Source organism: Castor canadensis, chromosome 4, assembly GCF_047511655.1.
Source record: "Castor canadensis chromosome 4, mCasCan1.hap1v2, whole genome shotgun sequence".
Lineage (NCBI taxonomy): Eukaryota > Metazoa > Chordata > Mammalia > Rodentia > Castoridae > Castor > Castor canadensis.
The window spans coordinates 222,526-245,491 of NC_133389.1; the positions used below are offsets into that span (position 1 = coordinate 222,526).

Sequence of the window (22,966 nt, forward strand, 5' to 3'; positions counted from 1 at the left end):
GCAATTCCCCTTTACCAACTCCCTTCAGCAACTCTTTTCCCTTCAGCAATCCTCCCTTCAATTCATCTTCCCCTCAGCAATCCTACCTTCATTTCATTTTCCCTTCAACAATTCTTTTCCCTTCCAAAGCCTCCCACATCAAAAAGCCAAAAGCCCAAAAGCCAAAAGTGAAAGCCTCAAGCAAAAAGCCCCAAAGCAAAAGCACAAAACAAAAGCCACAAAGCAAAAAGCCCCCAAAACAAAAAGCCTCGCATCCTCCTCCAGTGAGTCTTTTAATCCAGTGGTAAACAAGGTGGAGCAGTGGTAATTGGGGCAGGGTGTGATATTGTAACAGGAGAAACCAGCATTCCTGCTTCTCTGTAAACAATTTAGCTGTTCTGCATTTTCTTCTTCTGTGGCTGGGGCTGTGCTAATCTCAGCCTACAGATAAACATCTTAGGAAAAGCAACTGAGCTACATCTTACCTTGCTTATGTCCAGTTCTCATAGGCTTCTTATAATCCACTCTCCACAAAAATCAAAGCCTTTTTGTGAAGGTTGTCAGGATCGATGTCCTTCCAGCATTTTAGCAGGCAGGCAAGGGGAGATTCCTCTGGAACTCGAGAGGAGGAAGTTCCCATCTGGAAAAAGAACATGTGGTCTACAATGGAGGGGGTATTCCTATTTATCAGCATCCCAATAAGCAAATACCTCCTCTTTATTCCTTCTGCTGTCTGTGACCAAGACCAAGGGAAAAGCTGAAAAGGCCTTCCAGGTTGTGGTCACTTCCTGGCATGGCCTTGACCACATGTGATTCTGCTGACCTTAAAGCCCAAGTACTTATAATGTCTCTAGTTAGTAAAGGCATCCAGTTCAAAGAGAACTCACCAGAGGAAGGGCTCAATGAGAGATATAAGGGTAGGAGGGTGTTGGGTGAGCCTGGGGCCAGTTACACCTTCTGGAGAAGACTGTAAGGAAAGGGTGTGTTTTTGGAAAATATGATCTCCCCATGCACTATGGGGGTAGCCATGGAAGAAAACCCAAGTGGCGTGTGCCATAACAACAGTGCAAATACATTCCCTGGGTAATGATGGAGCAGCAGGGGTGTAAGGGAGGACAGGGCTCAGTGAGGTGTGGTAAAAATTCCTAAAATTGGCACTCAGTCAGGGAGGCATACGTCATCCAAGGAAAAGTGGGGGAACAAAAAGGGCAGGGACCCTCCTGAGGACAAAGATGCTTCATTATTTCCTACTAAACGAAGGCATAGCGTCCTCCACTATGTCCCTGAAGAAGGTCACCCAGTGTTGTCAGGAGCAAAAGGGCCACTGGGTCATAGTGCAGAATTGAGAGAGGGAGAAAAATCCTGGCAGTTGGAGGGATTCAGACTCACCCACGTGGCAATAGGCAGTCCCATATAAACCCCAGGACAGGCTCAGAGCACTGCACTCTGAGGAGGGATGCACTGGATTCTGCCAGAAGCCTTAGTGGGCTCGAGAAAATCCCCCTCTACTTTCAGAAGAAACCTTCCTACTAACAGAAAGAGAAGGTGGCCAAAAGTTCTCTTTTGGCTACTCCTCAGCAGTGGGGCTCTCCTAGTAGACAAAATCCATAGGAGTGCTGGACAATCACAGTCACTTCCCAGGCAGACTGTCTCTGGTTAGGCACAGCCAGTACTGACCTTACAACCTGAAGAGAAAAGGGTCCCACCAGAGTCTCCAAGATGTCACGAGCACAAGATGTCACAGGGAAATCCATAGACACACTAGAGGGTTCTTGCTCTCACAACACTCTTAAGAATAAGAGGCTGGAGCACCTGAGTTACAGGCAGAAAAGAAACTTTATTGGTAGAGAAAGGCTGAGCAGACAGACACATAGTGAGGTCCAGAAACTGGATGCCCCCTGAGTGTGGGAGGGCTGAGGTATTTTTATATGTAAGACTTCTGCCTCAACACAAAGAAAGGATGTGGAGTAGTCCTATAGGTCCATTCTTGGTCCAGTCGTGTGGGGCTTTCTGTACTTTCTGTTTTTTCTCACCAAGCTGGTTCCTCCACTTTTCTCAGGCTGTGGGGGGGTTCCTCATTCCTAAGATGTCATGGAGCTGATTTATGTTATGGGACTGCTACAGTTAGACAAGAAAAAGAAAAAACATCCAGACTGGGAAGGAAGAACTAAAACTACCTTATTTAGCTGGGTGCTGGTGGCTCACTCCTGTAATCCTAGTTCTCAGGAGGTAGAGAGTAGAAGGATCAAGGTCTGAAGCCAGCCTGGGCAAATAGTTCTCCAGACTATATCTCAAAAAACCCATCACAAAAGAGGACTGGTGGAGTGGTTCAAGGTGTAGGCCCTGAGTTCAAGCCCCAGTATCCCCCCAAAAATAACTATCCTTATTTAAATATGACATGATCTTGTACGTAGAAAATCACAAGGAATCATCCAAAAACTGTTCAAGGTGGGCACCAGTTCACACCTGTAATCCTAGCTGCTTGGGAGGCTAAAATCAAGAGGATCTTGGTTTGAGGCCAGTCCAGGCAAATAGTTGGAGAGATCCCATCTCCAAAATAACCAGAGCAAAATGGACTGGAGGTGTGGCTCAAAAAAGTAGAAAGTAATAAGTGGTACAAGCACTCCATCACTGAGCTACATCTTTAGCTCTGATTGTATTTTTACATACTAGCTATGAATAATCTGAAAATGAAATTTTTGCTTTTTTTTTTTTAAGGGATAGAATTAGCTGGATTCTGAAGGCCTGTAATCCTGTTGTATTCACTCATAAACAGAAAACCCAGATTCTTGTATGCTATGTGGATGAATCCAGGCAGGATATGTAGACTAGGGAAGGTGATAATAAAAGTTTATTAAAAGTTAGGGAAAAAAGTTACAAAAGGCCATGAAGGGCCAGGTGGAATGGAAAGCAGAGATAGAGCTCTCTGTTACAAAGTGTTTTTAAAAGATCATTCTAGCCTGTGGGAGGGGTAAAGCCCCTGAGCAGTTTTTTATCACCAATAATCAGGGAGTGGGGAGGTTTGGGTGGTTCTCAGGCTATGGAGGCTAGGGTGAGAATAGTCTTTGAGTATTTGCAATTGAAAAGAAGATTGAGAGAGAAATTTTCAATATGAAATACAATGTTAAGTCATATATGTTTAAGAGTCTGATCTTTTCTATGTCCTGGCTGGCCTCAATCCTAGCTGCTTGGGAGGCAAGGATTGGATCACATTTTGGGGCCCACACATGGGGAGGGTAGAGCACATGAGACCCCATCCTTACTAACAGCTGGGTGCAGTGGTATGCACCTCTCATCCCAGTGACAGTGGGAAGCATAAAATAGGAGGACCATGGTCCAGGCCAACCTGGGAAAAAAGCAAGTCCTTATCTCCAAAATAACCGGAGCAAAAAGGGCTGGGGTTAGAGTGCTTACCTAGCAAACACAAAGCCCTGAGTTCAATCCCCCAGTACTGTCAAAAACAATTAAAAAAATTAAAAGGGTAGAATTAGACTGGAGCATGACTCAAGTGGTAAAGCACTTACTTGCCTAGTAGGCACAAAGGGATAGAATTAACTTTTTCTGGCAGTACTGGCATTTGAACTTGTTACCTGCCAAGTGTCAAGGGTCCTTGGCTTCACAGGCCAGAGAACTGGCTCGTGAGGCAGCTGAATGCTGAGCCAAAGCTGGTATATAAAGTAGGATTTATTAGATAGAAAGGAAAGGCTATAGGTACGGAAGAGTAGCAGAGCCCAGAAGCCAGTAGCTCCCTGCTCAGGTGAAGGCTGGGGTTTTTATGGACGTTCTAACTCTGGATTAGGTGGGTTTTTCTCATTGGCCATGGATTCGCAGGCTTTCTCAGGTGAACTGGTTTGGTTTGAACCTTTATTGGGGGAGGGGAAACAATCTTGAGAGCATTTTGCTCATCAGCCCTGTGGCAGATCTATCAGACTCTGTATCTCTCCTTTAGGATGTAGGAATGCAGGCCTCCATCTCCTCAGGATGTAGGAATGATATTGCTCTACATTGGGGATGGGCTACTCACTCATCTGCCTTAGGTCTCCAGAGCCAACAAACTCAGAGCCTTGCACTGCTAGGCAGGTGCTCGACCACTTAAGCTACACCTCTAGCCGTTTCGTTTTGGTTATTTTTTGAGGTAGGGTCTCAGTCTATGTCCCACCAGGATCCTCCTATTTTATCCTTCCGAAACAGAAAGGATGATTGGTGTGTGCCACCACACCCAGTTTCATTGGTTGAGAGGGGTCTGTGAAGTTTTCGTCCCAGCTGACCTCAAACCTCTATCTTCTAGCTCTCCATTTCCTGAGTAGCTAAGATTAAAGGTGTGAGCTACCCCCACCCACCTAAGAAATACATTTCCAGTAGACTAAGTGCTGATCATGTCTAGAGTGAGCATGAGAATAACAATTATTTTTACCCTGACACTGTTTTTTATTGAAGTGGAAGGGGCTTGGAATGTTAAGTCTCTCCCTAAGACCAGCCCATGAGTCTGAAGTCATGGTTAAGGCCATGAGGCTAAGGTAGGCCAACAGATTTACAAAGTACAAAACATTACTGGGTCTACCTGACCACTATGGTATGGTTTACAGGTCTGGATCTTTGTTAAGATTTGCTATTTCAGGAACTGATGTTGACCCACCTTAGGGTAGGTGGCTCAAAAACATCTTGTGACAGCCCATGACCTTGGTGGGCTATTTTGATCCTAACAGGGGCTGTTAGGTGTTTTTTCTCTCAGAGACTTTGATAAATCCTTCATTTTAGTTTCCTTTGTGAGGCAGGATAGATAAGACAGGGAAATTGTATTATTTTAATGAACTTAAAAGGGCTGGACTCAGACATTGGAAAAGGAAGTAAAAACTAAAAAGCCAGTCCCCTTCCATCTTTTCCTAGATGTTGTTACAAGAACAGAAGGACTTCAACGGGCATCTGCCTTCCTCTTTGAGATGTTAACAAGCTGCTAGGATCCTTGGATGGGTAGGGGGAAAGGCTCTCTGGCAAAGGGAAGTCCTAAAACTAACCTACTGTCCCTGTGTTTTGGCTGGGCCTAGACAACATCTCCGTATTTTAAAATAATAAACAGCCTCCATCTTGGGCACTGAGAACCACTGTCCAATGATTGGGGTTGCAAGACTTCTGATGATGTATATTCTCCCATCCCAGGAAAGTAGAAGACCATAGATACTGAACCACTATTTTGAGTCTTTGCTCCCATTACCTGGGTGGGGAACAGGAAATGTTTCTTTTTTTTTCCCCCTACTTTATCCTGTTATACTAAAATAAATCCTTGCTAGAACGTTAACCTTGTGAGACTTCTTGTTGTGAGACACCTTGAAATGCTTTTCACATTTGTGATTTCAAGGACCTATTATTTTGCATGGAAGCTGGGAAGATGTGGGAACTCCCCACCCTACCTCCAGTAACACTTTGCATATTCCCATCACTGTGGCCAACTGCTACCTAACAGGGAGCAAGAAATGTTTCTCTCTTTTCCCCCATTTCTCCCTACTTTTATCCTATTACACTATTCCTTTCCTAATATACTTTACTATTACTTTCATTACATTTTTGCATTTTGCCTGAATTCTTGACTTTCCAGTAACAGGATGATGACTTGGGATCTAGATTAAAAAAAAAAAAATCTAGTAGCTGGGTGCCACTGGCTCATGCCTGTAATCCTAGCTACTTGGGAAGCTATGATTGGGAGGTTCTAGGCCAGTCAGGGCCAATAGTTCAGAGACCCCATCTCCAAAATAACCAGAGTAAAAATAGACTGAAGATGCTATAATAGACAAGTAGAGTGCTTGTTTTGCAAGTACAAAACCCTGAGTTCAAACTCCAGTCTCATCTTAAAATAAATAAATAAATAAATTAATTAATTAAATATCTGGAGGATATATAAGTATACCTAAAGGTGTAGGGATGGGAACTCAATCCCCACAAGATGACTGCTGCTGCCAACTACCATTGAGGGCAACCTCTTCTTGCAATGCACAGCAACTGAGACACAAGGGCCCCTGGAAATTTCCATTTTGACCTCCCTGTGACCTGAAAGGGTAGAAAAGAGGAAAAGGACAGACCAGAATAAGGACAGTGTAAGAACTATGACCCAACCAATCAGAATGTTGCAGGTATAGCCAACCAGATGCTACTTTCTACACACATAATTAGCATAGAGACTTAGCAGCGCCCTGGAAAAAAGTGGATGAAAACCTCGACTATGTCACTTCTCAGGCACCATCCCTTTCCAAGGGAGCTTTCATTCTTTCCCTTAATAAACTCTATGCTCTATGCTCACCCTTCATTGCTCTATGCTCTATTGCTCTATGCACCTCTATGCTCACCCTTCATTGTCCAAGAAGTTCATTCTTCAGCTTTGTGAGACAAGAACCCAGAATGCCAACCTTCCCTCTGGCTAAACACCTAAGCCAAAAAGGTTGAGTGGAAGCTTTCAGTCGACACAAATCTCCCATGACACATCCACAATGATAGCACACAACCAATTCAACTGTTGGGCTTCGCCTACAAATGATGGTACTTCAGGGCCTGTCAGACAACACAGTGAAATGAGCACCAACAATTGGGACCACTAGATTGGGCATCACATTGTTCTATTCCACCATCCAGTCCCAGCCGTCACCCAGTAGATATCAGGAGAAAAGGAGGAACTGTAGTGGGTTAATGCCCCTGCTCAGCAGGAAGTAGTTTCTGGTTATTCCTGGTAAGAATATAATGATCCACACTTTTTGAGGAGGAAATGATATAGGGATGGAGGTGTTGATAAGGAATCACATCCTGGGCTGCTGACGTTAAAGGGATGACTTGTGACATGCAGCAGGGTCTTGCTGACCCATAGTCCCCTGTGGAAAATGACAGCCCCGATTTGACCATCCACAGTCAGGAACTGCTCCACCTGACACGAGAGAGGAGTTGATGATGAATAACCCAGTCTCTGGAAGTTAATTATCCAGTTTTCCAGGACAGACCACCCCCACGTCCACAAGTCCCAATAAAAGCTTGAGATCTTGGGACCCCCCCCCCAGCACAGCATTACTCCTGGGGTCTGCTGCTCTCCCATCTGGAGAGTGTACTTTTACTTTCCATTAATAAACCTGCTCCTGCTTAAGTCTACTCTACTCTGTGTCTGTCCTTGAATTCTTTCTCTGAGGAGACCAAGATCTCTCTGGTCTCCAGACCAAGTGACCTGAATCTGATAACATCTTCATATTGTAACGGGAATCTTGAACAGAGACACGGGACACCAAGGCAATTCGGCAGGAAGTAACATTTTATTGTGCCAGCACAGACTCAGAAGACTTGAGTCCAAAGGCTGAGCCCCAAGTACAAAGGGGTCTTACCTTATATACCCTTGCAAGCAGGTTACAGAAGCAAAAAGCAAAGCTTAATCCATATACAGTTGCATGCAACTCTAATGGCTACTTCGCACACACACACACCCCAGTGCTACATGACCTTCATGTTTAGATTCTTTTAAGTTTTGTCTCTCTTCTATGCCATCCCTTCCCCTTGATACATTACCAGAACACAGATTTGTTTGCTTTTTTTCTGGCCCTCCTCCCCGCTACATTATCAGAACACAGACTCACCTGCTTCTTTTCTGGCCCTCCTCCCTACTACAATATCATGGAATATTAAATTGGCAGTAAAAAGCAAGCACTGATGCCACCTACAAAATGGATGAAGCTTGAGAACATTATGCTAAATACAAGCAGTTACAAAATACTACATGCTATGTTTCCATTTATATGAAATGTCTAGGATAGGCCAAACCATAGAGGTAGAATATAGATTAGTGGTTGCAAGAAGCTGAGGGTAGGGAAATGGAAGCAACAATTACTGGATTCAGAGTTTCTTTCTGGAGTGATACAATTTTTTCTAAAATTAGACTGTGGTACTGGTTCCACAGCTCTCTGAAAAACCACTTCACTTTAAGTGGGTAAAATTTACTTATGTAGATTGTATCTTGACAAAGCTTTTTTTCTTTTGATGGGACTGGGGTTTGAACTCAGGGCTTCATGCTTGCAAAGCAGCCAGTCCAGGCTGACCTCAAACTGCAATTCTCCTGATCTCAGTCTTCTAAGTAGCTAGGGTTATAGATGTGAGCCACCTGCACCCAGCAAAGCTTTTGGTTTTTAAGGTCTATCTGGAACTGGATAGTGGTGATGGCTACACAATATGAATGTATTTAATGCCATTTAACCTACACAATTAAAAATGGTTAGAATGATAAGATTTATCATTATAAATGGAAAAATATTCAATTGTCCTTGCTAAAGCATGGAAGATTATTCTGGACCATCAGATAGATACAGGTACCACTGCAACATGCTCTTCTAGTGGGAAGAGACTGGGCTCAACTCCCAATACACAGGGGAAAGTAGGTATTAATAGCCAAAGAGTAGGGTGAGTGGGGTCTATGGATGGAAAATTACTAGCAGAAGGTTACATGGGGTGGGGCAGGCTTCTGGTTGAGGGCAGGCCAAAGTGACTCTGAGGCAGGAGAACATGGAAGCACAGTTTGATCAAGAGGGGGTGGAGACTGCCCAAATAAAATATCATAAAAATTCCACCTAGGAAATGCCCCCTTCAGGAGACATTTGGATGGGAATGTCCTTGGAACTCCTTTTCTGTAGTTAATTCAAAAGCTACTACATTATGATAAGTTTGTGCAAAGGGAAAGTCCAGAGCTAGCCATGGACTGAGGGCTGGGGAACCTCTCCTCAGATGACTTTTTGTGACACCCCCCATACACACACATGCACACACACACACACACACACACTTAAACTTCATACAGATGGACTGCACCTCATGCATGTAATTATAACAGAATACATTGTGTGTAGGGACAATAGTTATATAACATTCTCCTGTCAATCAAAGCTGTCAGTCATAAGAGAGTTGCCCTTTTCAGCACCCCCTCACCACCGCTCCAGCCTTCAATCACAACCCTGACAGAAAATCGGGGCCTTGAGCTGTCGCTCAGATCCACTTCTGTCTGTGGGAGTATATTCCACTTTCAATAAATCTACACTTTGCTTACTTATTCTGTGTGCTGTGTCCAAAACTTTGTTAACTTCACCAAGAGCCTGGACCATTCACGACTGACAGGTGCTCACACCCCTCCCGACAGTACCAACCCTCCTGCCAGATGGTGGAGAATGAGGAACTTGCTCAAGAGGTGCAGGATGGCTCTGGCTGCCTTAGCACAGTTCTTTGCTAAAAATGGATTATTTATTTGCAGTATTGGGGATTGAACTAACGGTCTCATGCTTGCTAGGCAGGCGTGCTACACTTGAGCCACTCCAGCAACCGAAAACTGAATTTTACAGGAAAGTGCATATATAGACCTAGGAGAAGGTTCAGGCCCCAAAGTCCACTCGGCATGACAGGAGGAGCAAGAATTAGAGGACAGCCTAGACCACACAAGGAACCCCGGTCCGCGCGTGACACGGGCCCCGGTGTCGCAGCAGCTGGCTGGGTAGGGCAGGCGGGCCTGGCGAGCGTGTCCTTCGTGCGCAGGGACAGGGCCCGCGCGACCCACCAGCCGCTCGCACCGTGGCCCTGGGCGAAGGCCGGCCTGGGCCAGTCATTTGGGTACTGCCTCTCGGTCCTCGGGGACAACAGACGCTGAGCTGCGGCCGAGGTGACAGGCAGCAGAGACAGCCACACGGACCTCACGGAAAAGTGCAGCCAGGAGCCATCTAGCCGGACTCGCGCGTGAACGGCCGCTCCTGACGTCAGCGCGCCGGCGCGCGCTGCTGACGTAAGCACGCACGCCAGGAGGTTCCGCTGCGCTGGAGGCACTGGTGTCTGGCGGGTCGGCTCGAGGGTACTGGGCCGGGCTGTGAGGGGCGCAGTGAGTGGGTTGTGGGACTGAGGTCCCACGGAGGGCGTGGGCGCGGGGGCGGGCCAGGGTGGAAGTCCCGTGGGGTGAGTGGCCTCAGGGGTACAGAGTGGTGCCCCTTGGGTGTGGGGCGGCCGAAAGCCCGGAGCGGAGGTCCCCTGGGGTGGAGTGGCATCGGGGATACGGAATGGGGCCCTGGGGTGCGGGGCCGGCGTCTCAGGCCCCGGATATGTGTTCGGTGCCCGCAGGTAGCTTGCGCGCGGCATCCGGCCGCAGGGTTCGACCGCCAGGATGTCGTACATGCTCCCGCATCTGCACAATGGCTGGCAGGTGGACCAGGCCATCCTCTCGGAGGAGGACCGCGTCGTGGTCATTCGCTTCGGACACGACTGGGACCCCACCTGCATGAAGATGGACGAAGTGCTGTACAGCATAGCTGAGAAGGTAACGCCCGGCGGGAGTCTGCCATATTCCCAATGGCCATTGGCCCACAGAGAGAAAAACGGGGTGCAGGTGCAGTGAGGGCGTGCTCCCTGGAATTGTGTGCGACTGCTTTCATCTGCTTCTGCCAGAAGAGGTTCATGAGCCCCCTCCCTAAATAAGTTTGCGGTTCCTGTAGTGGCTTTGGTTGTGTTTCGTTTTGAGACAGGGTCTGCCCTGTAGCCCAGGCTGGCCTCTAACTCTGATCCTTCTGCTTCAGCTGCTCAGTTCCTGGAATTACAGATGCACCACCACCCCCTGACCTCAATAGAGTATTTTTAATTTACTCTAGTGAAAAAAAAATGCATTTGCAAACTTTGTTGAATGTTGAAGCTTACTTTAAATAGCTTAGTTTTAAAGGATTGCCCTTTTTAAGTACTTTGTTGTATTTATAAAGCAGAACTTTAGGTTAACACCATTGTGAACTTTTTTCTTTCTTTCTTTTTTTTTTCCCCAGTACTGGTCCTGGAGTTTGAATTCAGAGCCTTCACCTTGAGCCACTCCACCAGTCGGTTTTTGTGAAAGGTTTTTCGAGTTTTCCAGATAGAGTCTCACAGAACTATTTGCCTGGGCTGGCTTCGAACCATGATCCTCCTGATGGCTGCCTACTAAGTAGCTAGGATTACAGGCATGGGCCTATTTTTTATGAGATAAGATCCTGTTATGTAGCCCAAGCTAGACTCAAACTGTCTATCCTCCTGTCTCAGCCTGAGATTATACGTGTGATCCACCACTTGAGATTTGGTGGATTTTTTTCTTTGTAAGTCGTCTGTAGTTTGTAATGATGCAAATGCAGAAAATGTTAGGAGAAAGTAGAATCATGTTTTGTAAGAGCTAGTTTTCCTAATTTTTCATATACCGAGTCACCTGTAGCACCCTGGCACATACCTGTAATCCCAGCTACTGGGGAGACAGAGGCAAGAGTATGGAGAGTAGTAGGGCAGCCCAGGCAAAGGTAGTGGGAGACTGTCTCAGAAACAAAAGATAGATGTACAAGGCCCTGAATTCAATCTCCAGTACAAAAAAAAAAAAAAAAAAGCAGTTGTATGAACAGGAGTTTTGTTTTTTTTTTTACTAGAAATTCTTTTTGACTATTTTAGGATAACTTATTTGGGTTTTTTGCAATTGTAGCTATGGGGCAAAAGGCAAAGATAGTAACATGTTAATAAAATATTTAACATATTAGTATTCCATAAGTTATTTGGGAGATTATTGGATAAAAACACCAAAGCTATTTGTCCTCTACACATACTAATGTAAGCTATGTTAAGGGAATTCTTTTGAGCACATAGTAGACACAGCTGTCTTTTGGAGTGTTTCTGAAATGTGTCTCAGAGATTCTAATGCTGTTGGTCTGGGGTGAGGCTCAGAAAAGCTTTTTTGAGAAGCATGAGGTTGTGGCTCAAGTGGTAGAGCACCTGCCTAGCAAGTTTGAAGCCCTGAGTTCAAACCCCATATCACAAAAAAAAAAAAAAGAAGAAGAAGAAGAAAAAGAAACAGTGCCCCAGTGGTATGACTTGACTTTAGGCTTCACTTTCAGACACCCTGCCGTGGAAATCAGGGTCAGAGTAGCAGTGCTTCTATCAGCCATTTCCCAGCCTCTTCTCTTGGATTACAAGATGGTGAGGCAGTGTCTAGGGAATCCATGGGTTCTCTTCCATGTTGCTATCCTGCCAACCCAGGGGCCAGAGGTGAGGAGTGTGGTAGTTCAGGGATGTTTCTCGATTGCTGAAGCCATAGTGGACAAGGACAGATGAAGTGAAGAATCACTAAAAAGTAAGTCACCACTGTGTTGAATCAGTTGATTTGGGACATGTGTTCTGGAATCTTTCACTGTTCTACCTTGCAGGTGGCGGCATAAGCATCAGGTCGTGTTCAGAGCCTGCTGCCATCCTCGCTGCAGGTGGCTAGAGATGTGAGAGCCTTTGGCTCTTCATGACCAAGCAGAGCTCAGCGAGAGGCTCTTAGCTAGGAAGCAGATTTCACATGTGTTCATGTAAGTGCTCAGGGATGTCGCCAGATTTATTTTCTTCTTTCCTAAGTCTGTGTGTCAGTTACAGACTGAGTCATTGTGTTGGTCTAGTGGACACTCACTTTATTGGGTACTGAAGCTATTAATTGAGCTTACTTTTTAGTATTTCCTTAGGTCTTTTAAGTTACTCTTTCTTTTGTTCAAAACTTTGGATTACTATTAAAATAAACTTAATGCTGTTATAGTTTAGTTATTAAAAATGCAAACTGGAAGCGCATTAAAAGGTTGGGTTTTTTCTTAGTATAACAGCAAAATATGAACTCATAATTCTGGAAGCCCTTTTGGGGAAGTTCAATAGGAATTTTTGAAATTGAAGGTTTTAGTATAAAGAATCAGTATAACTCTATTTAAAAATCTCCCTCTGCAGAAATGGCAGATAGTGGGGAATCTTCCTCATCTTGTTACGAGCCCTGTTTGGATATCCCAGCTGTTCTAAAGTGAGTAAAAGTTCTCTGTGTTTAGGCTGGACTTCAGTAACCTGTTTCTTTTCCAATGTTTTATCAACTTGCTCCTTCCGCAGTGCCTACCCGACCTTATGCTGGACTAGTTTTGAGCTTATTAATTAATGAAGAAAGTTAGTCTGAAAACAGGTATGCTTAACGGTCTTACAGGTATATAGAGTTTAATAAGTAAATTTTCTCCATAGCAACTGATTTTATGTAGTCTTGAAGAGAGACTGATTCATTTGTTTTTTTGAGCTGTTTTTCCATTTTGTAGGAATAATCCCATGCTAAGTAAAAATAAATGTGACATTTAATTTTTGTGTCTTAAAAAACCCATAACAAGTAGCATTTAAAATATCTTCACTTGCCAGGCACTAGTGCCTCACGCCTGTAATCCTAGCTACTCAAGAGGCAGAGATCAGAAGGATCAAGGTTTGAAGCCAGCCAAGGCAAATAGTTTGTGAGACCCTATCTCAAAAATACCCAGCACAAGACAGGGCCAGCAGAGTGGCTCAAGTGGTAGAGTGCCTGCCTAGCAAGTGTGAGGCCCTGAGTTCAAACCCTGATACCACAAAACAAAACAAAAAACCCTTAGTAGTATATTGATACTCGATAATATATTCTAATAAAATTGTGTATAAGGCAAATATATTTATGGAACTTTTTAAGAAGAATATCAGGCAGGGAGCCTGTCTTAAGCATCCCATTAAGGACTGCAGAATCAGTTGAACCAGTGGAAGTTGGCACTCAGCCAGATAAGGCATCTCATAGGAGCAAATAGAATGTTCCCTATGGAGTTTTCTCTTGATCATAAACAACCCTGTAGTTGGCAGCAAGGTGTGGGGCTGGGACCAGCCATGTGAGAACACAGACTCCAATGAGACACTTGCTCTGTGCTAGCCTATGGCCTTTACTAGCTTGTCCCTGTGCCTCATCTGACTCATCACTGAAGAGGGCAGTAATAATGTAGTGCTAGGTGAGTTCATACACAAGATTTCTGGAAGACTTCCTATACATAGCAAGTAGTGTGTTTAGTAATCATTAGGTGTAGGTTCATAGGTAGAACATCTGTCTGGCAAGCATGAGGTCTGAGTTCATTTTCCAGTACCAAAAAAAATAGGTACTAGAATCATTACCATTACCTTTCTCACATTACAAAATTAAAGTTATTGTGAATAGAGCTAATCAAGGCAAGTCTTAGTTTTTGAAAATGAGGTTATCACTCAGTTTCTGGATAGCTCTAAAATGAATTACCTAAAAATGTAAAAATCGACACTTCAGAAATCTATACTGCCAGTTGACTGTGCAGAACATTTTTCCGGAATTGCAGGTTGAGAAACTATGCAAAGGTACAGAACAGTGAGTGGTTGGCATGGTATAATGTACCAGCCTTCAACTAAGTATTTTATAAGATGGGGCTGGAGGCATAGCTTAAGCAGTAAGAATGCCTACCTAAAAAGTGCAAAGCCCTGAATTCAAACCCTAGTACTGCCAAAAAAAGTATTCTGTGAGAGTTGTATAATTTTAAATTGTAGATAGGCCTTGTGGCACACAGAAGCCCTGCTGAATACTTCATCACTGACTTAGCTGAAGAGAAGGAAGGCATGCAGATGAGTTACGTAGGCAACAAGGTTGGGCATGTAGGCTAGTAGGTTGCCATCTACTGTTGTAAATGAGCAAAAAAATAGAGGAATAGAAACCACCTACAATTACAGAATGCAAATAAAGAGACAAAATTTATGTCTATGGTATCTGGTTTTTTAAAAAAAAACCTGGCTGAGGGGTGGTGGAGTGGTTCAAGTGGTAGAGTGCCTGTCTAGCAAGTGTGAAGCCCTGAGTTCAAACCCCATTACTGCCAAAAAAAAGAAAGAAAGAATTTATTCAGGCCAGGCACTGGTGGCTTATGCCTATAATTTAGCTACTCAGAAGGTAGCAATCAGGAGGATCTAGGTTCGAAGCCAGCCCAGGCAAATCATTCATGAGACTCTATCTCAAAACAGCCCATCACAAAAATAAAGGGCTGGTGGAATGACACAAGGTGTAGACCCTGAGTTTAAACCCAGTACCGCAAAAAAGAAAAAAAAAAAATCCACCTGGAGGCACGACTCAACAGTGGAACAAAAGCCCTGAGCTCAAACCTCAATATTGCCTCCCCCTTTCCCCCCAAAAAATCAGCACTATCAAGGCTACTGCAAATATAGTAGCAAAATGTTATTTTAGATATAGGCTTATGCCAAGTTATATACAAGGGTTATACAAGTAGATTAGTCTAAAACATCTTAGGTAAATGAATAAAGAACTTAAAAAGAAGAAATTCCAATGGTTAAGTAAACTTCAAAGAAAGACCTATTAAAACAGTGCAGTGGGTTTTTTTGTTTTGTTTTGTTTTTTAGGTATATCAAAGATTAAAAGGCCTTCAGTGGTAGCAGTGAAGTCAGTATAATGTTCAGGTAGGACTAAAATTGATAGTCTTTTTTGAAAGCAACTTGGCATTGTGTGCAGAGCCTTAAAAATAGTCATACCTTAGGATCCAGAAACTACCACTTCAGTAGGAGGAACACCCACGTGTGCATAGCCTTATGCTCAGGGAGAGATCTTTGCTGCAACTCATAGCGAAATTGGAGACAGCCAGAACATCCAGTGGTAGGTGAGCAGAGGCTCTCTATTAAGCATCTGTCCAGTTACAGAGCTTGGAACTTGTTCATCTTGTAACCCTCAGGACCTCTCCCTGGGCAGATATTGCAAAATGATTAGTTTCCTAGGATATGACAGGACAGGGGCTTGACCTGGGAACTTTCACTCCACTGGATGGAATGCTGTTTCTTCCCTAAGAGTTTATTTAATGATGTGGAGCCACACCTGTGTGCTTTCCTGACAAGCCAGCATGAGTATGAACTAGGGAAACCTTTACTTGTCACCTTGGAACACTTGTTCACTACTGATTTTATTGGCTATCATACACTTTTTAAAGTAATATAACTTGTTTAAAATGAATATTTGGGCAGATATAAAGCAATGGTTTTTGCATTCTAGTTTTGTATTTTCAAAGTGAATGTTTTTAAATTGGAGAAAAATAGTGGACACCTAGTTTAATTTCAGTTTTACATGAAACATGCCCAGAAATTTCAGTGACTCATTCATGGAATGAAAATTCCATGAATTTTCCTGAGCATTCATGGAAATGCTCAGGACAAACAGTGCTGCCACATGGATTTTAGCCCATGAAGAAGCACTTACTGCAGTCTTTACTGCCCAGGGTTTGGGACGCTTTCCCAGATGAGCTCTTAAAGGGAGAGACTGAGAGGGCTCAGGAGTAAAGGGGGGAAGGGATTGGTGCTATATTAGCACTTACCTAACCACAAACTGGATATGCATCATTGCAGACAGCGGTCTATCTTCCCAAGATCCTGGAGAAGACCAGGATAAGACCCTTTCTTAAGGCAGGCCTAGTAAACTCAGATTGTATAATAATATTAAGGTTATATAATCAAGATTTTTAAGTCCATATTCTTCAAAGACGCACTTATTAAAACTGTGGTATATGAATGCTTTTCATGTACCCCCTTGTCTGAATGCCTTCTGGTACATTTGACAGGGTCATTGGGTATTTGCTGCTCAGCTCAGCTCAGCTCACCTGTTTCACTAAAAAGAGAAGGAAGTTGTGGGCCTGGGGAAATTCGCCTTTTCTTTTGTCCCTTCCTGTTCCAGCCCCTCCTGTCTCATGTCCCAGGTCCAGCAGCCACTCCCACTACCCCCATGTTCACAGTCATGTTTCTCACAAGAGTTGTGCACATTTAACACCTGTGTTCTTCAGAGGTCCACTGTGGCCACAACCTTTGAGCTGTCACCTCTGACCTTCCAGGAGCCAGAGTCCCTGAGCTTTTCAGTCCAGTCTGGCTTGAGTTTTCTATGGCCTCAGCACAGTTCCCTCCGTGGAATCTCTTACCTGTTGGTTTTGGGGGTGGAGATTGAACTGAGGACCTCACAAAAGCTAAGCACTTGCTCTGTCGCTGAGCTACACCACCAGTCCTTTGGGTTTCAGAGAAACCTATGCTGCTTTGTACTTGCCGTCCCCTTCTATCCTCAGCTATGAGATACACTTATGCATTAACACTGAGGCCCCAGCCTCTGAACCAACCTTGCTTAGGCACTGCTGGAAGCAGATGGCGACCAGCTGTGAAATAGTCTCCCCAGCCCAATCCCCTGGCTCAACCCTGGTTTTTGTGCCAGTCACTTCTTATGGGAACTTTTCTATGGATGTTCTTCTGTTTTCTCAAGCTCCGTTTGTCTGAACTCTTGGACCCCTCTTTCCAGAGCCCAGTCTCCCAAGTGTAGGCCCCTAGGGTCTGGTTTCACCTTCTGCATTCTGCTTCCTGTTCCAGGAGGGGTCAGAGACTTGTATCTGCTGCTGTCTTGTATCTTTCACGTTACAAGTGAAATTCTCTTTGCCTGACAAATTCCCATCGTCCCAGGGTCCCTGCCTCTGCCTTCAGACAGGATGAATCCTTCAAGACTCAGCTTAGGAAATCTTATCCAGAGAGTGGGCTTTCAGGCAGATGTGGGTCAGATCTTATCCTGCCATTTTCCATGTGGCTTGATGTCACATGACCTTTCTGAGCTTTCATTTAAAAACATTAGCAGTCTCTATTTAGAGATGTTAAAAGAAATTAGAATTCATGAGTGAGAAGTGCCTTGCCATGGTGGATTCTCAGATGTTCATGACCCAGTCTGTGGGGAAGTAAGAGTGTACTCAAGTCATTGCAGTATACAAGTTTGACATGACAGCCTGCATCTGATGGAATCTATGGGGGCGGATGAATGGGCTAGACTGACCTTGAAGGCACAGGAGATGCATTTGTGTCTTCAAACGAGTTAGCGTTTATTCATTTGCTTTCTTTGATTGCTAAATGCCCCCAAATTTAAGTGGTTATGTGACTGGTATTTAATTTTGTGTCTGCTTTTGAGCAAGGCATTGAAGATGAAATGAATATAACCTCCACTTGTTAATACCTGTGACTGTTTAACTTCTGTAGTGAGGTATTTTATTTTTATATGAAATCAGAATAGAATCTGTTAGTTTACTCTGGAAATAAAAGGTCTAGTGACTTGACCAACACATTCTCACCATGGGCACTGTGGAAAACCAAAGTTTTAGAAATGCGTTCACTAAGAAAGAGAAGAAGTTATCTCCCCAAGGGATACATGATACGGCTACATACCGTATAAGGGAGGTGCGCTAAGAACTTCTGAAAGTGACATGTAGATAGGGAGGTATATACATACCCATAATACGTGACAGTAGACAGACACACACGTCCAGAATGTGCCACGTGCTATAGTGTCATTAAGTTTTCTCCACTAAAGCTGGAGGACAAGTGGAGTCCTCAGTATATATAAACTTTGTCTCTTTCTTTATGGTAGTCCTTTAAATTTTCCTTGTTAATTTTTTTAATATTTCCAAAAGTAATGCAGTTGACTGCTCTTTGCCTGTTGCTCAACTTTAGTGTTACCAGTATTTGCCAGGGTTGTGTTCTCTAACACTTTTTTTTGTTGTTGTTTTGCTGCAGCATTTAATGCAGATCCCAGGCATCATATTATTCATTTATAAATTATAGTCAAGTTTTTAAGCTGTGTGTTTTGTTTTGTGGTGCTGGTTATTGAATCAAAGGGCTTGTGCATGCTGGGCAAGTGCTCTGCCCTGAGTCAATTCCCCAGCCTTCAGTCAGGTTTTTAGAGTGTTAGTCTTAATTAAGAAATTTTGTAATCACAGCTACTCAGGAGATGGAGATTGGGAGGATTGTGGTTCCTGTCAGTTATCGAGACCCAATCTCAACCAATAAGCTGGGTGTGATAGTACGTCTGTTATCCCAACCTGTCATCCCAGCTATGCGGAAGGCAGAGGTAGAAGAATTGCAGTCTGAGGCAAAAACATGAGACCTTACCTGAAAAGTAACTAGAGCAAAAAGGCTAAATAGATTTTTTTAAATATACTCAGAAAAAGGTGGGACAGAACATGGTAAACGCATTAACAGCAATTGCCTCTGAGTGTGGGATTGGAGGCGATTTTGCTCTTTTTAAATCTTTTTGGTTTTTTTCCCTAAACTCTGATGAACTTGGAGTTAAAGAAAAACAATTACAGAGAATTTGTACAGTATTCCTTGGGGTACTGTAGTATTGGCAAGCGTTCAAACCTAAGCAACCAGAGAGAGACAGCTGATTTTTAGGCATGTTAGAGCAGTTGTTTAACATGTGCAGTAAGTACCTTTGCGTGTTCATATGGATCATTCTAGATCAGCATGAATAATACATCTTTGGGTGTTTTCTGAAGGACTTCCCTAACTTGTTGCTTAAGTCAAGTTTAGGTTCTAAGTGGTTCTGGAAAGTGTCAAACTTGTCAGTAGCTTTGGCCAGGGCTGGTGGTGGTGCACTGTTCCTGTGTGCTAGCGCCGCAGGGAGATGTGTTGTTTCATTGTTTTAATTTGCTTTTATGGAATGAAAGCCAAATTGATCCCTTATTTTAGGTTTGTTTTATTTCCTTTACTTTTAGGTTAAAAATTTTGCAGTTATTTATCTTGTGGATATTACAGAAGTACCTGACTTCAACAAAATGTATGAGTTATATGATCCCTGTACAGTCATGTTTTTTTTCAGGTAAGTCATCCTAAAGTTGTTTTCTAAGTGTAACATTGTTAGTTTGGAAGTTTAATGTAACTGGATGAATTCTTTTATTTAGAAACCAGTAGGTTGGGCTGGTGGAGTGGCTCAAGTAAGTAGAGTGCCTGCGTAGAAGCCAGAGGGTCAGGCAGTCTTACCACAGATGATTTTCAAAGTAACAATTCCAGTTTTAGCATTTATTCAGTAACAGATTACCCTTTTGAGAAACTTTTCCCAGAAACCTAGACAAAAATAAAATTAAATGGAAGACAATCTTACTAACCTTAAAGATGCCTTTAAATACAATTGCCCTACTTAGTGTTTAAAAAATGGTAGCAGTCAAGACACCACCCACCCAAAGAGCCAAAGAATAGTTCCTTCTGCCATTGAGTCACTCCTGGTCACCCACCAAGCTTGTAAGCATGGTTTGGGCTTCCCCTAAGACTCACCGTTAGTGTGGATGGCTGTGACTGGTAAGTCAGCCTCTATAGCTGCCATTTACACTGAGATTGTAACAGCATTTTTACTTTCTGTACAAAAAAAAGCTTAGTAAATAAAATCTTAACATTAAAAAAAAAAACTATTGATGCAACTGTCTTCAAATAACTCCCTTGTTAAATACAGTGCATTAACTTTATTTGGTATCCTTTTGTAAGTCTGAAGAAGAAACTCGCATTTACTTTGCTTGTAAATACAAGAGTGTTTTATCAGCCAGAAATTCTATTTGGAAAGATAATCACCGTTAGACATTTTAAGTAGTTGTCAGAATTTCTTACTGTAGTTACTACAGAAGGATGGTCCGTAGCAGTGTAAATCTGTTCCCATTTATGTACTCAAGGTTCTGGAGAAAAGGTGTTCCACAAGATTAGCTGGGTTCCCTGCTTGGGGTCTCAGAACCAAAATTGTGGGTTTATCTGGAAGGTCTAGGTTGGAGTTGTCTTTAGCTCATTTTGGCTGAATCCAGTTCTTTCTGGGTGTGTCATGAAGCCTGGGTGTGTCATCTTGCTGCTGTCATCGAGCCCATTCTGCTGTTAGAGGCCCCTGTACCACCACAGGCAGCAGCAGTCAGCATGTTGGGTCCTTTTCACACCATCTGTCTAGCTTCCAGTTCTTCCTCTGCTTTGAGAGGGTTCAATGATTATGTCAGATTCTCAACCCAGGGTAGTCGCCTTATTTCAGAGCCACATCTGTAAAATGCCCTTTGCAGAGTCGGGTCAGAATCATGGCATGGAAAGTGTTTTAGGATTTTGCCTATGGCGATCTTCCCTCTGGCTCCGGAAGATTTGCTTCCTTCTTATAAGAATGCAGAGTCCAGAGTCTTATTGTCCAGATCATCCAGGCTGTGTGGACAAGGCTCTGCACAGTGACCCCCCACAGCTCTAGCTGCCACTCCCATCTGCTTGTTGACCTAAGAAGCTGAAAGGCAAGTGCTGGGGCAGGCCCAGGAATCAGGCCCTCCTCAAAAAGGATATGGGAGGCCTCCAACCTGGACCAGGGAAACTTGTTAGGTGGCAAAGACTGGGATTTTCCTACTGGCTCCTATTGTCTCACTAGGGGAGAGTCTGCTCAAGTCCCCTTTCCATGATTGGTGTTTGTAGCCAGGTGGTTTGCCAGCCTCCTCTTGGAACTGCATTGGGACCATCGCCTCCTCTTCAAACTTACTCACTTTAAGTGAGGAGGAAGGGCCATGATAGTGGCTAGAGATGCTGTAATGGGCAGGCAAGTTGCAGGAGACAGCCTTGGGGTGGTAGCAGGGACATGCTTGGTGTATTTGTGATGTTTAGGACTGATGGTGTACTTAGATGAAGCTTCCCTCTTCTGTTTCTATGACCCAAAGCTCTAGGACAAGCAGCCAGAGTACTTTTGCCAGTTTATGCATCATACATGTACATTGAGTGTCCAGCAGTTTCCACAGCCTAGTGTTGGACATAGGGTCAGATAAGCTGGGTTCCTGTTCTTACAGAACCTTGTGGACAGGTGTTCACAGAGAAAAATGGTGAAGAAGTCTGTCTAAATCACAGGGCTGCAGAAAGGGGCTTGGTCACATTCAGTACAGAGTTCAGCACAGGTTAGTTTGGTGCAGTCATAGGGCCAGACACATGCATAATCATGATCAGTACAGGTGAGTTTGGTGCGATCACAGGGCTAAACACATGGGCACAGAGGGTGAGACCCAGAGCAGGCAGAGCAACCTGGGTGAAGGTGGGAGGAGGTGTGGTCCCTATCCCAGAATTCCTTAGTCAGTGGAGAACCTGGAATATAGTCCTGGAAGGGAATGTGTGATACAGAAGAGTTCCATCAAATCAGGTGCTCTGAGATCCCACATGGAACACTCCAGAAATAGGGTTGAAGCCAAATGTGTGATCCTGTAGAATAAAAAAGTTAAACTAGTAAAAATTGATCCTCAGAAAACTAGGAACAATTCTTGCAAATATAACAGAGTTAACATTTTGGGAAGTGCAAATATATATTCTTAAGGAAAAAAAATTTAGCCTCTTGAAAGATAAATATCTAAAGGACCATTTGCTGTCCTGGTTGTAGAGATGTTAGATGTCCTCATTTCACGGTTGTGAGGCTGGCTTTTAGTAAAATTTGTAGAGTGTCCCGTAAGCCCAACATGGAAAGTTCACACATTGCTTTTTCAGGAAAATTAGTACAACTCTCTGGAAAAGTTTCTTTCCATGTGACAAAAACTCTGTCCTTTGCCCTTACCCTTCAGGATATTTGTCCAAAGGAAATGCAGAAAAGTACAGAAAGACTTTGGTGGTGGCTGCATTGTATTTTTAGAAAGAGCATTTAGGTTATTTTCATCTCCCCTCTTGATTACATGTGTCCTTAAGTGATGCTAACAAGAGCTTGACATGACAGGAAAAAGGGGACACTTTCTGTGGAATTCTTTCTGTGAATTGGTGCCCTTTCCTTTTCAGGAACAAGCACATCATGATTGACTTGGGCACAGGCAACAACAACAAGATCAACTGGGCCATGGAGGACAAGCAGGAGATGGTCGATATCATAGAGACCGTGTACCGCGGTGCCCGCAAAGGCCGGGGCCTGGTGGTGTCTCCCAAAGACTACTCCACAAAGTACAGATACTAAGCATGTCCTCACAGGCTGCTTGTAGACGCTCGGAGCCATTCCTGCATGGATGTACTCTGGGCTATTCAAAGCTTGAGGGAGAGTGCAAGGAGCAGAGTGCGTGGGGCAGGAGGAATCTTGAAACAGGCTGCATGCCCGTAGCCAGAGGAAGTGAATAAACATACGGTGAAGAAATAGTGGTAATTGTTCTTCAGAAACTCGGTGTGTGATTTACTGACTGGTACTCAGAGTTACTGTCTTGCCCTGGTGTCTATTCTTGATGCTGTTAAGTTCTGCACACTGATGGGTTTGTTAGGGTTGCCATAGCAAGGTACCACAGACTGGGTGGCCTCAACAAAGAAATCTGTGGTCTCACAGTTCTGGAGGCAGGAGCTCTAGATGAAGGGTTGGTTCCATCTGAGGCTCTGGATGTTGCTG

At 43.9% G+C, this 22,966-nt stretch overlaps 1 protein-coding gene across 4 annotated transcripts; it reads left to right on the forward strand.

Moving 5' to 3' along the window:
- Positions 1-9,727: 9,727 nt before the first annotated feature.
- On the forward strand, positions 9,728-22,723 carry Txnl4a (thioredoxin like 4A). Of its 4 annotated transcripts, XM_020162185.2 has the most exons (5): positions 10,821-12,097; positions 12,171-12,317; positions 12,721-12,790; positions 19,344-19,447; positions 22,378-22,723. In XM_020162185.2, the coding sequence occupies exons 4-5, from the start codon at positions 19,404-19,406 to the stop codon at positions 22,547-22,549; spliced, it is 216 nt and encodes a 71-aa protein (XP_020017774.1). In that variant the 5' UTR covers positions 10,821-12,097; positions 12,171-12,317; positions 12,721-12,790; positions 19,344-19,403; the 3' UTR covers positions 22,550-22,723. The 4 variants fall into 4 exon arrangements, with proteins under 4 accessions (XP_020017772.1, XP_020017771.1, XP_073925698.1 ...); XM_020162183.2 differs by lacking the exons at positions 10,821-12,097; positions 12,171-12,317; positions 12,721-12,790 and adding exons at positions 9,728-9,826; positions 10,090-10,285; XM_020162182.2 differs by lacking the exons at positions 10,821-12,097; positions 12,171-12,317; positions 12,721-12,790 and adding exons at positions 9,736-9,853; positions 10,090-10,285.
- Positions 22,724-22,966: the final 243 nt, after the last annotated feature.

What these genes read in the sequence shown, in the direction of transcription:
- Txnl4a (XM_020162183.2), top strand. Translation starts at nt 10,133, where the DNA reads ATGTCGTACATGCTCCCGCATCTGCACAATGGCTGGCAGGTGGACCAG. An exon ending in TGTACAGCATAGCTGAGAAG is followed by an intron (nt 10,286 to 19,343) that starts GTAACGCCCGGC and finishes CTTTACTTTTAG; the next exon opens with GTTAAAAATTTTGCAGTTAT. An exon ending in ACAGTCATGTTTTTTTTCAG is followed by an intron (nt 19,448 to 22,377) that starts GTAAGTCATCCT and finishes TTTCCTTTTCAG; the next exon opens with GAACAAGCACATCATGATTG.